Genomic DNA, 16,598 nt, shown 5'->3' with positions numbered 1-16,598 from the left:
TCACTGTATAACACTGGGGTACAGTACTGGTGGGGACGGGTCTGTCACTGTATAACACTGGGGTACAGTACTGGTGGGGACGGGTCTGTCACTGTATAACACTGGGGTACAGTACTGGTGGGGATGGGTCTGTCACTGTATAACACTGGGGTACAGTACTGGTGGGGATGGGTCTGTCACTGTATAACACTGGGGTACAGTACTGGTGGGGACGGGTCTGTCACTGTATAACACTGGGGTACAGTACTGGTGGGGACGGGTCTGTCACTGTATAACACTGGGGTACAGTACTGGTGGGGACGGGTCTGTCACTGTATAACACTGGGGTACAGTACTGGCGGGGACGGGTCTGTCACTGTATAACACTGGGGTACAGTACTGGTGGGGAGGCTCTGTCACTGTATAACACTGGGGTACAGTACTGGTGGGGACGGGTCTGTCACTGTATAACACTGGGGTACAGTACTGGTGGGGAGGGTCTGTCACTGTATAACACTGGGGTACAGTACTGGTGGGGAGGCTCTGTCACTGTATAACACTGGGGTACAGTACTGGTGGGGACGGGTCTGTCACTGTATAACATTGGGGTACAGTACTGGTGGGGATGGGTCTGTCACTGTATAACACTAGGGTACAGTACTGGTGGGGATGGGTCTGTCACTGTATAACACTGGGGTACAGTACTGGTGGGGATGGGTCTGTCACTGTATAACACTAGGGTACAGTACTGGTGGGGATGGGTCTGTCACTGTACAACACTGGGATACAGTACTGGTGGGGACGGGTCTGTCACTGTATAACACTGGGGTACAGCGCTGGCGGGGACGGGTCTGTCACTGTATAACACTGCGGTACAGTACTGGTGGGGATGGGTCTGTCGCTGTATAACACTGGGGTACAGTACTGGTGGGGACGGGTCTGTCACTGTATAACACTGGGGTACAGTACTGGTGGGGACGGGTCTGTCACTGTATAACACTGGGGTACAGTACTGGCGGGGACGGGTCTGTCACTGTATAACACTGGGGTACAGTACTGGTGGGGACGGGTCTGTCACTGTATAACACTGGGGTACAGTACTGGTGGGGATGGGTCTGTCGCTGTATAACACTGGGGTACAGTACTGGTGGGGACGGGTCTGTCACTGTATAACACTGGGGTACAGTACTGGGGATGGGTCTGTCACTGTATAACACTGGGGTACAGTACTGGTGGGGACGGGTCTGTCACTGTATAACACTGGGGTACAGTACTGGCGGGGACGGGTCTGTCACTGTATAACACTGGGGTACAGTACTGGTGGGGACGGGTCTGTCGCTGTATAACACTGGGGTACAGTACTGGTGGGGATGGGTCTGTCACTGTATAACACTGGGGTACAGTACTGGTGGGGATGGGTCTGTCACTGTATAACACTGGGGTACAGTACTGGTGGTCCAGCCCCAATTTGTGGTCACTGTTTCGGGCTGCTCTCGATCTGTGTAATTGGACACAGACTTTGCAGAGTTGAGGAGGGAGTGGGGCCTGTTTAGGAATGACTCACCTGCTGTTTGTGTTTGAACAGCATTTTTCGTGGAAAATGTGCCCCGCTCCAGGCTGCTGCTTGGCCGCTGTGGGTGTGCCTGCTTAGCTCTTTACAAATATCTAGAATGCAGTCCCATCTGCTTCCTGACTCCCCCCACGCTGTGTGACATCCAGGCCCAACCTCTGATCACCACCCAGACTCATTGCAAAAGTTGGCCTGTCGAACTGATCTTGTTTTTTCAGAGCAGCAGTCGTGGTGAGGCAGATTTTAAATTGTTTGTCTGATGCAATTGTCGAGCCATTTCTGGGGCAATTCTGACAATCAGTGCTGAGTTACTGGAGTCACATCTAGAATCACAGAATTTGCTTGGTGTCTTTTCCCCCCCTCCCTGCACATTGTTTAATTCAAGTTTGCGCATTCGGCTGGACAGCAGAGCCAACAGCGTGGGTTCAAATCCCGCATCCCCTGAGGTTATCCATTAAAGTCCCACCGTCTCAACCTTGCCACTCCCTGAGGTGTGGTGATCCTGAGGTTAAATCACCACCAGTCAGCTCGCTCTCAATGGCGGGGGGGGGGAAGCAAAGGTCCCAGTACCGGGTACCCCTGGGGAACACCCACTACAAACCTTCCCCCAGCTCGAAACATATCTATTGACCGTTATTCTGCTTGCTATTGTTCAGCCAATTTTGAATCCATGTTGCTACCGTCCCTTTTACTCCATGAGCTATAACCTTTCTCACAAGTCTGTTGTGTGGAACTATATTGCATACCTTCTGAAAGTCCATGTAAACCACATCAACAGCATTACCCTCATCAACCTTTCTATCACCTCCTCAAAATATTCCAGCTAGTTAGTTAAACATGACTTCCCCTTTAGAATCCTAATCACCTCACATTTTTCCAAGTGACTACCAATTCTATCCCAAATCATTGTTTCTGGAAGCTTTCTCGCACTGATATTAAACTGACTGCTCTGTAATTGCTGGGGTTATCTTTACAACTATTTTTGAACAAGGATGCAACATTTGCAATTCTCCAGTCCTCTGACACCTACCGAGTCGAGAGAAGACGTGTGAAGTTATGGCCAGCGCCCTGCAATCTCCATTCTCACTTCCTTCAATATCCTTGGATACATCTCATCTGATCCTGGAGCCTCGTCAACCTTCAGTCCCAACAGTCTATTTAACTGCTGCTTGTCAATTTTGAACCCTTCTGATGTCGAATTGACCTCTTCTTTCACTAAGACCTGGGAAACACCTTACAAACCAGGCTGGGAAAGGTGAAGATTTCATTCCCTAAGGGATATTAATGACTCACTGGGTTTAATAAATTCCTAATTTCACCCTCACCAGGACTGATTCAAGGTCTTTACAAACAGTTTCCTAAAAAGACAAAGAGTCACCGGACTCGAAACGTTAGCTCTTTTCTCTCCCTACAGATGCTGCCAGACTTGCTGAGATTTTCCAGCATTTTCTCTTTCGTTCCCAAGCTGAATTTCAGTGAATCATAGAATTCCTACAGGGCAGAGAGGCCATTCGGCCCATCGAATCTTCACCAACCCTCCGAAAGAGAACCTCACCTAGGCCCAATCCCCCACCCTATCCCCGCAACCCCACCTAGGAGCAATTGATCATGGCCAATCCACCTAACCTACACATCTTTGGACTGTGGGAGGAAACCGGAGCACCCGGAGGAATCCCACGCACACACGGGCAAGGCCAATGAACTCAGGGCATGGATAGGCACATGGGACTGGGATATTACAGCTATTACCAAAACATGTATCAAAGAGGGACAGGACTGACAGCTCAATGTTCCGGGGTACAGATGCTGTAGGAAAGATAGACCAGGAGATAGGAGAGGAGTGGGAGTTGCGTTTTTGATTAGGGACAGTTTCACAGTACAGAGAGAGGATATATCCGAGGGTTCGCCCACTGAGTCTATATGAGTAGAACTGAAAAATAAGAAGGGTGAGATCACTTTGATAGGACTGTACGATAGGCCCCCAAATAGTCAGCGGGATATTGAGGAGCAAATATGTAACGAGATTACAGATAGCTGCTGGAAAAATAGGGTGGTAATAGGTGGGGACTTTAACTTTCCCAACATTAACTGGGACAGCCATAGCTCCAGGGGTTTGGATGGAGAAAAATTTGTCGAGTGTATTCAGGAGGAATTTCTCATTCAGTATGTGGATGGGCCGACCAGAGAAGTGGGGGGGGGGGGGGGGGGGGGAAACTTGACTCCCCTTGGGGAATAAGGAAGGGCAGGTGACAGAAGTGTTAGTGAAGGAATCACTTTGGGACCAGTGGCCACAATTCCATTAGTTTAAGATAGCTATGGGGAATGATAGTTCTGGCCCAAAAGATAACATTCTAAATTGGGGCAAGGCCAATTTCGGGGGTATTCGGCAGGGACTTTCGGAAGTTGATTGGGGGGGGGGAGCCTATTTACAGGCAAGGGGACAGCTGGGAAGTGGGAATCTTTCAAAAAGGTGTTAACTAGGGTTCAGGGTGAGCACATTCCCCTTAGAGTGAAGGGAAAGGCTGGGAGAAGTGGGGAACCCTGGATGACTCGGGATATTGAAGCCATGGTCAAAAGGAAGAAGGAGGCAGAGGATATGCTGAGGCAGCTGGGATCAAGTGGATCCCTTGAAGAGTACAAGGCTTGTCGGAGTAGAGTTAAGAGAGAAATCAGGAGGGCAAAAAGGGGACATGAAATTGTCTTGGCAGATACGGCAAAGGAAAATCCAAAGAGCTTTTCCAGATGCATACTGGGTAAAAGGGGGAGTAGGGAGAGGGTGGGGCCTCTTCAGGATAAACAAGGTCATCTATGTGCAGATCCACAAGGGATGGGAGAGGTCCTAAATTAATATTTCCCGTCAGTCTTTACTGTCGAGAAAGATGTTAGGGAACTTGGGAAAATAAAAAGTGATGTCTTGAGGAGTGTACATATTACAGAGAAGGAGGTGCTGGAGGTATTAAAGCGCATCAAGGTAGATAAATCCCCGGGACTGGTGAAATGTATCCCAGGACGTTGTGGGAGGCTCGGGAGGAAATTGCCGGCCCCCTAGCCGAGATATTTAAATAATCGACAGTCACAGGAGAGGTGCCTGAAGATTGGAGGGTTGCAAATATTGTGCCCTTGTTTAAGAAGAGCTGTAGGGATAAGCCTGGGAACTACAGACCGGGTAGCCTGACTTCTGTAGTGGGTAAATTGTCAGACGGTATTCTGAGGGACAGGATCTACAGGCATTTAGACAGGCAAGGGCTAATTAGGGAAGGTCAGCATGGCTTTGTAAGGGGAAAGTCATGTCTCACCTATTTGATTGAGTTTTTTGAAGGGGTAACCAAGAAGGTAGATGAGGGCAGTGCAGTCGACGTAGTCTACCATGGACTTTAGCAAAGCCTTTGACAAGGCACAGCATGGTAGGTTGTTGCAAAAGGTTAAATCTCACAGTATCCAGGGTGGGGTAGCCAATTGGACACAAAGTTGGCTCGGCGACCGAAGACAGGGAGGTTGTGGAGGGTTATTTTTCAAACTGGAGGCCTGCGACCAGCGGTGTGCCTCAGGGATCGGGGCTGGGTCCACTGTTATCCGTTATATATATTAATGATTTGGATGAGAATGTAGGAGGCCATGGTTAGTAAGTTAGCCGATGACACCAAGACTGATGTCATAGTGGACAGTGAAGAAGGTTCTATAAGATTGCAACAGGATCTTGACCAATTGGGCCAGTGGGCAGATGAATGGCAGATGGAGTTTAATTTGGATAAATGTGAGGTGATGCATTTTGGTCGATCGAATCGGGGCAGGACCTACTCAGTTAATGGTAGAGAGTTGGGGAGAGTTACAGAACAAAGAGATCTAGGGGTACAGGTTCATAGTTCCTTGAAGGTGGAGTCGCAGGTGGACAGGGTGGTGAAGGAGGCATTCAGCATGTTCGGTTTTATTGGTCAGAGTATTGAATACAGGAGTTGGGACGTCTTGTTGAAGTTGTACCAGACATTGCTAAGACCACACATGGAATACTGTGTTCAGTTCTGGTCACTCTATTATAGGAAGGATATTGTTAAACTAGAAAGAGTGCAGAAGAGATTTACGAGGATGCTACCAGGACTTGATGGTCTGAGTTATAAGGAGAGGCTGGATAGACTGGGACTTTTTTCCCTGGAGCGTAGGAGGCTTAGGGGTGATCTTATCGAGGTCTATAAAATAATGAGGGGCACAGATAAGGGAGATAGTCAACATCTTGTCCCAAAGGTAGAGGATTCTAGAACTAGAGGGCAGAGGTTTAAGGTGAGAGGGGAGAGATACAAAAGAGACCAGAGGGGACATTTCTTCACACAGAGGGTGGTGAGTGTCTGGAACGAGCTGCCAGAGGCAGTGGTAGAGGCGGGTACAATTTTCTTTTAAAAAGCAGTTAGACAGTTCCATGGGCAGGGTGGGTATAGAGGGATATGGGCCAAATGTGGGCAAGTGGGACCAGCTTAGTGAGAGAAACTGGGCGGCATGGACAAGCTGGGCCGAAGGGCCTGTTTCCGTGCTGTAAACATCTGTGACACGGGGAGAAAGTGCAAACTCCAGACTGACAGTCACCCAAGGCCGGACTTGAACCCGGGTCCCTGGAGCTGTGAGGCAGTAGTGCTAACCACTGTGCCGCTCCTAAAGAATTTAAATTCTTCAAGTACAAGTGTGAGATTTGAAACCACATTCTCTGCATTGCTTGACCAGTGATATAAAATCCCACTGTTCTGTACCCCAAAACGCCATTTAATCATCCAGCCCCTCTTGCTCCTGTATCCCATTCATTGACCGCTCACTGCCACACATTAGGAGGGAAAGATCATTATGTTGCCAGGTACAATGGGATACGGACAATTTGTTTACCTTCAGCATTGAAATTATTCCCATTTTTATCATAATAATCTTATAATAAACTCTCTCTGACCCCCCAGGTCTCTCTCTGACCCCCAGGTCACTCTCTGACCCCCAGGTCTCTCTCTCTGACCCCCAGGTCTCTCTCTGACCCCCAGGTTACTCTCTCACCCCCAGGTCTCTCTCTCTGACCCCCAGGTCTCTCTCTCTGACCCCCAGGTTACTCTCTCTGACCCCCAGGTCTCTCTCTGACCCCCAGGTCTCTCTCTCTGACCCCCAGGACTCTCTCTGACCCCCAGGTTACTCTCTCTGACCCCCAGGTCTCTCTCTCTGACCCCCAGGTCACTCTCTCACCCCCAGGTCTCTCTCTCTGACCCCCAGGTCTCTCTTTGACCCCCAGGTTACTCTCTCTGACCCCCAGGTCTCTCTCTGACCCCCAGGTCACACGCTCTGACCCCCAGGTCTCTCTCTGACCCCCAGGTCTCTCTCTGACCCCCAGGTTACTCTCTCTGACCCCCAGGGTCTCTCTCTGACGCCCAGGTCTCTCTCTGACCCCCAGGTCACTCTCTGACCCCCGGGGCTCTCTCTCTGACCCCCAGGTCTCTCTCTCTGACCCCCAGGTCTCTCTCTCTGACCCCCAGGTCTCTCTCTGACCCCCAGGCCTCTCTCTGACCCCCAGGCCTCTCTCTGACCCCCAGGTCTCTCTCTCTGACCCCCAGGTCTCTCTCTCTGACCCCCAGGTCTCTCTCTGACCCCCAGGTTACTCTCTCTGAACCCCAGGTTACTCTCTCTGACACCCAGGTCTCTCTCTGACCCCCAGGTCACACGCTCTGACCCCCAGGTTACTCTCTCTGACCCCCAGGTCTCACTCAGACCCCCAGGTCACACGCTCTGACCCCCAGGTCTCTCTCTGACCCCCAGGTTTCTCTCTGACCCCCAGGTCACTCTCTCTGACCCCCAGGTCTCTCTCTGACCCCCAGGTCTCTCTCTGACCCCCAGGTCTCTCTCTGACCCCCAGGTCTCTCTCTGACCCCCAGGTCTCTCTCTGACCCCCAGGTCTCTCTCTCTGACCCCCCCAGGTCTCTCTCTCTGACCCCCCCAGGTCTCTCTCTCTAACCCCCCCAGGTCTCTCTCTCTGACCCCCCAGGTCTCTCTCTCTGACCCCCCAGGTCTCTCTCTCTGACCCCCAGGTCTCTCTCTCTGACCCCCAGGTCTCTCTCTGACCCCCCAGGTCTCTCTCTCTAACCCCCAGGTCTCTCTCTCTGACCCCCAGGTCTCTCTCTCTGACCCCCCAGGTCTCTCTCTCTGACCCCCCAGGTCTCTCGCTCTGACCCCCAGGTCTCTCTCTGACCCCCAGGTCTCTCTCTGACCCCCAGGTCACTCTCTCTGACCCCCAGGTCTCTCTCTGACCCCCAGGTCTCTCACTGACCCCCAGGTCTCTCTCTCTGACCACCAGGTCTCTCTCTCTCTCTGACCCCCAGGTCTCGCTCTGACCCCCAGGTCTCTCTCTGACCCCCAGGTCACTCTCTCTGACCCCCAGGTCTCTCTCTCTGACCCCCAGGTCTCTCTCTCTGACCCCCAGGTCTCTCTCTCTGACCCCCAGGTCTCTCTCTGACCCCCAGGTCTCTCACTGACCCCCAGGTCTCTCTCTCTGACCACCAGGTCTCTCTCTCTCTCTGACCCCCAGGTCTCTCTCTGACCCCCAGGTCACTCTCTCTGACCCCCAGGTCTATCACTGACCCCCAGGTCTCTCACTGACCCCCAGGTCTCTCACTGACCCCCAGGTCTCTCTCTCTGACCCCCAGGTCTCTCTCTCTGACCCCCAGGTCTCTCTCTCTGACCCCCAGGTCTCTCTATCTCTCTGACCCCCAGGTCTCTCTCAGACCCCCAGGTCACTCTCTCTGACCCCCAGGTCTCTCACTGACCCCCAGGTCTCTCGCTCTGACCCCCAGGTCACTCTCTCTGACCCCCAGGTCACTCTCTCTGACCCCCAGGTCTCTCACTGACCCCCAGGTCTCTCACTGACCCCCCAGGTCTCTCTCTCTGACCCCCCAGGTCTCTCTCTGACCCACCAGGTCTCTCTCTCTAACCCCCAGGTCTCTCTCTCTGACCCCCAGGTCTCTCTCTCTGACCCCCCAGGTCTCTCTCTCTGGCCCCCAGGTCTCTCTCTGACCCCCCAGGTCTCTCACTGACCCCCCAGGTCTCTCACTGACCCCCCAGGTCTCTCTCTCTGACCCCCCAGGTCTCTCTCTCTGACCCCCCAGGTCTCTCTCTCTAACCCCCAGGTCTCTCTCTCTGACCCCCAGGTCTCTCTCTCTGACCCTCCAGGTCTCTCTCTCTGACCCCCCAGGTCTCTCTCTCTAACCCCCAGGTCTCTCTCTCTGACCCCCCAGGTCTCTCACTGACCCCCCGGGTCTCTCTCTCTGACCCCCAGGTCTCTCTCTCTGACCCCCAGGTCTCTCTCTCTGACCCCCAGGTCTCTCTCTCTGACCCCCCAGGTCTCTCTCTCTGACCCCCCAGGTCTCTCTCTCTGACCCCCAGGTCTCTCACTGACCCCCAGGTCTCTCTCTCTGACCCCCAGGTCTCTCTCTCTTGACCCCCCAGGTCTCTCTCTCTGGCCCCCCAGGTCTCTCTCTCTGGCCCCCAGGTCTCTCTCTGACCCCCAGGTCTCTCTCTGACCCCCAGGTCTCTCTCTGACCCCCCAGGTCTCTCTCTCTGACCCCCCAGGTCTCTCTCTCTGACCCCCCAGGTCTCTCTCTCTGGCCCCCAGGTCTCTCTCTGACCCCCCAGGTCTCTCACTGACCCCCCAGGTCTCTCACTGACCCCCCAGGTCTCTCTCTCTGACCCCCCAGGTCTCTCTCTCTGACCCCCCAGGTCTCTCTCTCTGACCCCCCAGGTCTCTCTCTCTAACCCCCAGGTCTCTCTCTCTGACCCCCAGGTCTCTCTCTCTGACCCCCAGGTCTCTCTCTGACCCCCAGGCCTCTCTCTGACCCCCAGGTCTCTCTCTCTGACCCCCAGGTCTCTCTCTCTGACCCCCAGGTCTCTCTCTCTGACCCCCAGGTCTCTCTCTGACCCCCAGGTTACTCTCTCTGACCCCCAGGTTACTCTCTCTGACCCCCAGGTCTCTCTCTGACCCCCAGGTCACACGCTCTGACCCCCAGGTTACTCTCTCTGACCCCCAGGTCTCACTCAGACCCCCAGGTCACACGCTCTGACCCCCAGGTCTCTCTCTGACCCCCAGGTTTCTCTCTGACCCCCAGGTCACTCTCTCTGACCCCCAGGTCTCTCTCTGACCCCCAGGTCTCTCTCTCTGACCCCCCCAGGTCTCTCTCTCTGACCCCCCCAGGTCTCTCTCTCTAACCCCCCCAGGTCTCTCTCTCTGACCCCCCAGGTCTCTCTCTCTGACCCCCCAGGTCTCTCTCTCTGACCCCCAGGTCTCTCTCTCTGACCCCCAGGTCTCTCTCTCTGACCCCCCAGGTCTCTCTCTCTGACCCCCCAGGTCTCTCGCTCTGACCCCCAGGTCTCTCTCTGACCCCCAGGTCTCTCTCTGACCCCCAGGTCACTCTCTCTGACCCCCAGGTCTCTCTCTGACCCCCAGGTCTCTCACTGACCCCCAGGTCTCTCTCTCTGACCACCAGGTCTCTCTCTCTCTCTGACCCCCAGGTCTCTCTCTCTCTCTGACCCCCAGGTCTCGCTCTGACCCCCAGGTCTCTCTCTGACCCCCAGGTCACTCTCTCTGACCCCCAGGTCTCTCTCTCTGACCCCCAGGTCTCTCTCTGACCCCCAGGTCTCTCTCTGACCCCCAGGTCTCTCACTGACCCCCAGGTCTCTCTCTCTGACCACCAGGTCTCTCTCTCTCTCTGACCCCCAGGTCTCTCTCTCTCTCTCTGACCCCCAGGTCTCTCTCTGACCCCCAGGTCACTCTCTCTGACCCCCAGGTCTCTCACTGACCCCCAGGTCTCTCACTGACCCCCAGGTCTCTCACTGACCCCCAGGTCTCTCTCTCTGACCCCCAGGTCTCTCTCTCTGACCCCCAGGTCTCTCTATCTCTCTGACCCCCAGGTCTCTCTCAGACCCCCAGGTCACTCTCTCTGACCCCCAGGTCTCTCACTGACCCCCAGGTCTCTCACTGACCCCCAGGTCTCTCTCTCTGACCCCCAGGTCACTCTCTCTGACCCCCAGGTCACTCTCTCTGACCCCCAGGTCTCTCACTGACCCCCAGGTCTCTCACTGACCCCCCAGGTCTCTCTCTCTGACCCCCCAGGTCTCTCTCTGACCCACCAGGTCTCTCTCTCTAACCCCCAGGTCTCTCTCTCTGACCCCCAGGTCTCTCTCTCTGACCCCCCAGGTCTCTCTCTCTGGCCCCCAGGTCTCTCTCTGACCCCCCAGGTCTCTCACTGACCCCCCAGGTCTCTCACTGACCCCCCAGGTCTCTCACTGACCCCCCAGGTCTCTCTCTCTGACCCCCCAGGTCTCTCTCTCTGACCCCCCAGGTCTCTCTCTCTAACCCCCAGGTCTCTCTCTCTGACCCCCAGGTCTCTCTCTCTGACCCCCCAGGTCTCTCTCTCTGACCCCCCAGGTCTCTCTCTCTAACCCCCAGGTCTCTCTCTCTGACCCCCCAGGTCTCTCACTGACCCCCCGGGTCTCTCTCTCTGACCCCCAGGTCTCTCTCTCTGACCCCCCAGGTCTCTCTCTCTAACCCCCAGGTCTCTCTCTCTGACCCCCCAGGTCTCTCACTGACCCCCCGGGTCTCTCTCTCTGACCCCCCAGGTCTCTCTCTCTGACCCCCCAGGTCTCTCTCTCTGACCCCCAGGTCTCTCACTGACCCCCAGGTCTCTCTCTCTGACCCCCAGGTCTCTCTCTCTTGACCCCCCAGGTCTCTCTCTCTGGCCCCCCAGGTCTCTCTCTCTGGCCCCCAGGTCTCTCTCTGACCCCCAGGTCTCTCTCTGACCCCCAGGTCTCTCTCTGACCCGCCAGGTCTCTCTCTCTGACCCCCCAGGTCTCTCTCTCTGACCCCCCAGGTCTCTCTCTCTGGCCCCCAGGTCTCTCTCTGACCCCCCAGGTCTCTCACTGACCCCCCAGGTCTCTCACTGACCCCCCAGGTCTCTCTCTCTGACCCCCCAGGTCTCTCTCTCTGACCCCCCAGGTCTCTCTCTCTGACCCCCCAGGTCTCTCTCTCTAACCCCCAGGTCTCTCTCTCTGACCCCCAGGTCTCTCTCTCTGACCCCCCAGGTCTCTCTCTCTGACCCCCCAGGTCTCTCTCTCTAACCCCCCCAGGTCTCTCTCTCTGACCCCCCAGGTCTCTCTCTCTAACCCCCAGGTCTCTCTCTCTGACCCCCAGGTCTCTCTCTCTGACCCCCCAGGTCTCTCTCTCTGACCCCCCAGGTCTCTCTCTCTAACCCCCCCAGGTCTCTCTCTCTCTCTGACCCCCAGGTCTCTCTCTAACCCCCAGGTCTCTCTCTCTGACCCCCAGGTCTCTCACTGACCCCCAGGTCTCTCTCTCTGACCCCCAGGTCTCTCTCTCTTGACCCCCCAGGTCTCTCTCTCTGGCCCCCCAGGTCTCTCTCTCTGGCCCCCAGGTCTCTCTCTGACCCCCAGGTCTCTCTCTGACCCCCAGGTCTCTCTCTGACCCCCCAGGTCTCTCTCTCTGACCCCCCAGGTCTCTCTCTCTGGCCCCCAGGTCTCTCTCTGACCCCCCAGGTCTCTCACTGACCCCCCAGGTCTCTCACTGACCCCCCAGGTCTCTCTCTCTGACCCCCCAGGTCTCTCTCTCTGATCCCCCAGGTCTCTCTCTCTAACCCCCAGGTCTCTCTCTCTGACCCCCAGGTCTCTCTCTCTGACCCCCCAGGTCTCTCTCTCTGACCCCCCAGGTCTCTCTCTCTAACCCCCCCAGGTCTCTCTCTCTGACCCCCAGGTCTCTCACTGACCCCCAGGTCTCTCTCTCTGACCCCCAGGTCTCTCTCTCTTGACCCCCCAGGTCTCTCTCTCTGACCCCAGGTCTCTCTCTGTGACCACCATGTCTTTCTCTCTCTGACCCCCAGGTCTCTCTCTCTGACCCCCAGGTCTCTCTCTCTAACCCCAGGTCTCTCTCTGTGACCACCATGTCTCTCTCTCTCTGACCCCCAGGTCTCTCTCTCTCTGACCCCCAGGTCTCTCTCTCTAACCCCTGGTCTCTCTCTCTGACCCCCAGGTGACTCACTGACCCCCTAGGTCTCTCTCTCTGACCCCCCAGGTCTCTCTTTCTGACCCCCCAGGTCTCTCTCTCTGACCCCCCCAGGTCTCTCTCTCTGACCCCCCCTCCAGGTCTCTCTCTCTGACCCCCCAGGTCTCTCTCTCTGCCCCCCAGGTCTCTCTCTGACCCCCAGGTCTCTCTTTGACCCCCAGGTCTCTCTCTGACCCCCAGGTCTCTCTCTGACCCCCAGGTCTCTCTCTCTCTGATCCCCAGGTCTCTCTCTCTCTGACCCCCAGGTCTCTCTCTCTCTGACCCCCCGGTCTCTCTCTGACCCCCAGGCCTCTCTCTGACCCCCAGGTCTCTCTCTCTGACCCCCAGGTCTCTCTCTCTGACGCCCAGGTCTCTCTCTCTAACCCCAGGTCTCTCTCTGTGACCCCCAGGTGACTCACTGACCCCCTAGGTCTCTCTCTCTGACCCCCCAGGTCTCTCTTTCTGACCCCCCCAGGTCTCTCTCTCTAACCCCAGGTCTCTCTCTCTCTGACCCCCCAGGTGACTCACTGACCCCCCAGGTCTCTCTCTCTGACCCCCCAGGTCTCTCTCTCTGACCCCCCCAGGTCTCTCTCTCTGACCCCCCCTCCAGGTCTCTCTCTCTGACCCCCCCTCCAGGTCTCTCTCTCTGACCCCCCAGGTCTCTCTCTCTGACCCCCCAGGTGACTCACTGAACCCCCACGTCTCTCTCTCTGACCCCCCAGGTCTCTCTCTCTGACCCCCCAGGTCTCTCTCTCTGACCCCCCCTCCAGGTCTCTCTCTCTGACCCCCCAGGTCTCTCTCTCTGACCCCCCCTCCAGGTCTCTCTCTCTGACCCCCCAGGTCTCTCTCTCTGACCCCCCAGGTCTCTCTCTCTGACCCCCCAGGTCTCTCTCTCTGACCCCCCCCCCCCCAGGTCTCTCTCTCTGACCCCCCAGGTCTCTCTCTCTGACCCCCCAGGTCTCTCTCTCTGACCCCACCCCCCCCCCCCCCCCCCAGGTCTCTCTCTCTGACCCCCCCTCCAGGTCTCTCTCTCTGACCCCCCAGGTCTCTCTCTCTGACCCCCCAGGTCTCTCTCTAACCCCCAGCTCTGGTCAGTATTTGCTGTTAGTTTTCTCGGTCGGTTTGTAGTTGCTGCCAGAGTTTATGGACTCACCCTTGGTCTCCTCCAGACCACATCGCGAGTTTTGTAGGAGTTGGGGGCCAGTTCCTTGAATCCCAGTGAGGAGGGAGAGGCTGGGAAGCTGTTATCCTGGAATAAGGAGCCAGTTTGCAGGCAGTGTTCCCGCAGTGTTTGGAAATCCTGGTTCAGGAAGCGCTTCGCCGCACAGTTGGAGCCGATTCCCTCCTGTTTCTGTCGAGAGCGCAGAATATTCAGAGACATGCCGGACATAATCTTCAGCCCAAGCTAAACCCAGAACAGCTCACAGGCCAAACTAAACCCAAAACAGATCACAGCTCAAACTAAACCCAAACAAAACCCAGAACAGCTCACAAGACAGGCAAAGGGTGCGGTCCCCGGGAGCGAAGGAGGAGCTCAATTCGTAGAGAGAGACAGGGAGAGAGAGTCAGAGAGAGACGAACACTCTCACAGAGAGAGACAGGCAGGGAGAGAGTCAGAGAGAGACTAACACTCTCACAGAGAGAGACAGGCAGGGAGAGTCAGAAAGAGACTAACACTCTCACAGAGAGAGACAGGCAGGGAGAGAGAGACGAACACTCTCAGGGAGAGAGGCAGGGAGAGAGTCAGAGAGAGACTAACACTCTCACAGAGAGAGATAGGCAGGGAGAGAGAGTCAGAGAGAGACTAACACTCTCACAGAGAGAGACAGGCAGAGAGAGTCAGAAAGAGACTAACACTCTCACAGAGAGAGACAGGCAGGGAGAGAGAGAGACTAACACTCTCAAAGAGAGAGACAGGCAGGGAGGGAGAGAGACTAGCTCTCTCACAGAGACAGGCAGGGAGAGAGAGTCAGAGAGAGACTAACAATCCTCAGAGAGAGACAGGGAGGGAGAGTCAGAGAGAGACTAACACACAGAGAGAGTCCGAGAGAGACTAACTCTCTCACAGAGAGACGGGCAGGGAGAGAGAGTCAGAGAGACTAACACTCTCACAGAGAGAGACAGGCAGGGAGCGAGAGACTAACAGTCTCACAGAGAGAGACAGGCAGGGAGAGAGAGTTAGAGAGAGGCTAACACTCTCACAGAGAGAGACAGGCAGGGAGAGAGAGTTAGAGAGAGACTAATACTCCGACAGAGAGAGACAGGGAGAGAGAGTCAGAGAGACTAACACTCTCACAGAGAGAGACAGGCAGGAGAGAGAGTCAGAGAGAGACTAACACTCTCAGAGAGACAGGCAGGGAGAGAGAGTCAGAGAGAGACTAAAACTCTCACAGAGAGAGACAGGCAAGGAGAGAGGGTCAGAGAGAGACTAACACTCTCACAGAGAGAGACAGGCAGGGAGAGAGAGTCAGAGAGAGACTAACACTCTCACAGAGAGAGACAGGCAGGGAGAGAGAGTCAGAAAGAGACTAACTCTCTCACAGAGAGACAGGGAGAGGGGGAGAGTCAGAGACAGACTAACACTCTCACAGAGAGAGACAGGCAGAGAGAGACTAACACTCTCACAGAGAGAGACAGGCAGGGAGAGAGAGTCAGAGAGAGACTAACACTCTCTCAGAGAGAGACAGGCAGGGGGAGAGAGTCAGAGAGAGACAAACATTCTCACAGAGAGAGAGAGAGAGAGAGCGTCAGAGAGAGACGAACACTCTCACACAGAGAGACAGGCAGGGAGAGAGAGTTACAGAGAGACTAACACTCTCACAGAGAGAGACAGGCAGGGAGAGAGAGTTAGAGAGAGACTAACACTCTCACAGAGAGAGACAGGCAGGGAGAGAGGGTCAGAGAGAGACTAACACTCTCACAGAGAGACAGGCAGGGAGAGAGAGACTAACACTCTCACAGAGAGAGACAGGCAGGGAGAGAGTCAGAGAGAGACTAACACTCTCACAGAGAGAGACAGGCAGGGAGAGAGAGTCAGAGAGAGACTAAGACTCTCACAGAGAGAGACAGGCAGCGAGAGAAAGTCAGGGAGAGACTAACTCTCTCACAGAGAGACAGGGAGAGAGTCAGAGAGAGACTAACACTCTCACAGAGAGAGACAGGCAGGGAGAGAGAGTCAGAGAGAGACTAACTCTCTCACAGAGAGACAGGGAGAGGGGGAGAGTCAGAGACAGACTAACACTCTCACAGAGAGAGACAGGGAGAGAGAGACAGAGAGAGACTAACACTCTCACAGAGAGAGACAGGCAGGGAGAGAGAGTCAGAGAGAGACTAACACTCTCACAGAGAGAGACAGGCAGGGAGAGAGAGTCAGAGAGAGACTAAAACTCTCTCAGAGAGACAGGCAGAGAGTCAGAGAGAGACTAACACTCTCACAGAGAGAGACAGGCAGGGAGAGAGAGTCAGAGAGAGACTAACTCTCTCACAGAGAGACAGGGAGAGGGGGAGAGGCAAAGACAGACGAACACTCTCACAGAGAGAGACAGGGAGAGAGAGACAGAGAGAGACTAACACTCTCACAGAGAGAGACAGGCAGGGAGAGAGAGTCAGAGAGACTAACACTCTCACAGAGAGAGACAGGCAGGGAGAGAGAGTCAGAGAGAGACTAACACTCTCACAGAGAGAGACAGGCAGGGAGAGAGTCAGAGAGAGACTAACACTCTCACAGAGAGAGACAGGCAGAGAGAGAGAGTCAGAGAGAGACTAACACTCTCAGGGAGAGAGGCAGGGAGAGAGAGTCAGAGAGAGACTAACACTCTCACAGAGAGAGATAGGCAGGGAGAGATAGTCAGAGAGAGACTAACACTCTCACAGAGAGAGACAGGCAGAGAGAGTCAGAGAGAGACTAACACTCTCACAGAGAGAGACAGGCAGGGAGAGAGAGACTAACACTCTCAAAGAGAGAGACAGACAGGGAGGGAGAGAGACAGAGAG

The 16,598-nt window shown here is 55.3% G+C and overlaps 2 protein-coding genes across 2 annotated transcripts in view; both read right to left on the bottom strand.

The window, feature by feature from the left end:
• The window catches only part of LOC140411266 (calpain-2 catalytic subunit-like), a 47,115-nt gene extending 32,893 nt beyond the window's left edge, over nucleotides 1-14,222 (bottom strand). The window contains exon 1 of the mRNA XM_072500389.1: nucleotides 13,759-14,222. Coding sequence (XP_072356490.1) covers nucleotides 13,759-13,995 — 237 coding nt within the window. The 5' untranslated portion in view covers nucleotides 13,996-14,222. The remainder of the gene's footprint in view (nucleotides 1-13,758) is intronic.
• The window catches only part of LOC140411525 (heme-binding protein 2-like), a 131,023-nt gene that overhangs the window by 43,638 nt on the left and 70,787 nt on the right, over nucleotides 1-16,598 (bottom strand). The gene's annotated exons all lie outside the window — the stretch shown is intronic.

This window comes from Scyliorhinus torazame, chromosome 4, assembly GCF_047496885.1.
Source record: "Scyliorhinus torazame isolate Kashiwa2021f chromosome 4, sScyTor2.1, whole genome shotgun sequence".
Classification (NCBI taxonomy): Eukaryota; Metazoa; Chordata; class Chondrichthyes; order Carcharhiniformes; family Scyliorhinidae; genus Scyliorhinus; species Scyliorhinus torazame.
This window is presented reverse-complemented; position numbering and strand designations above follow the sequence as displayed.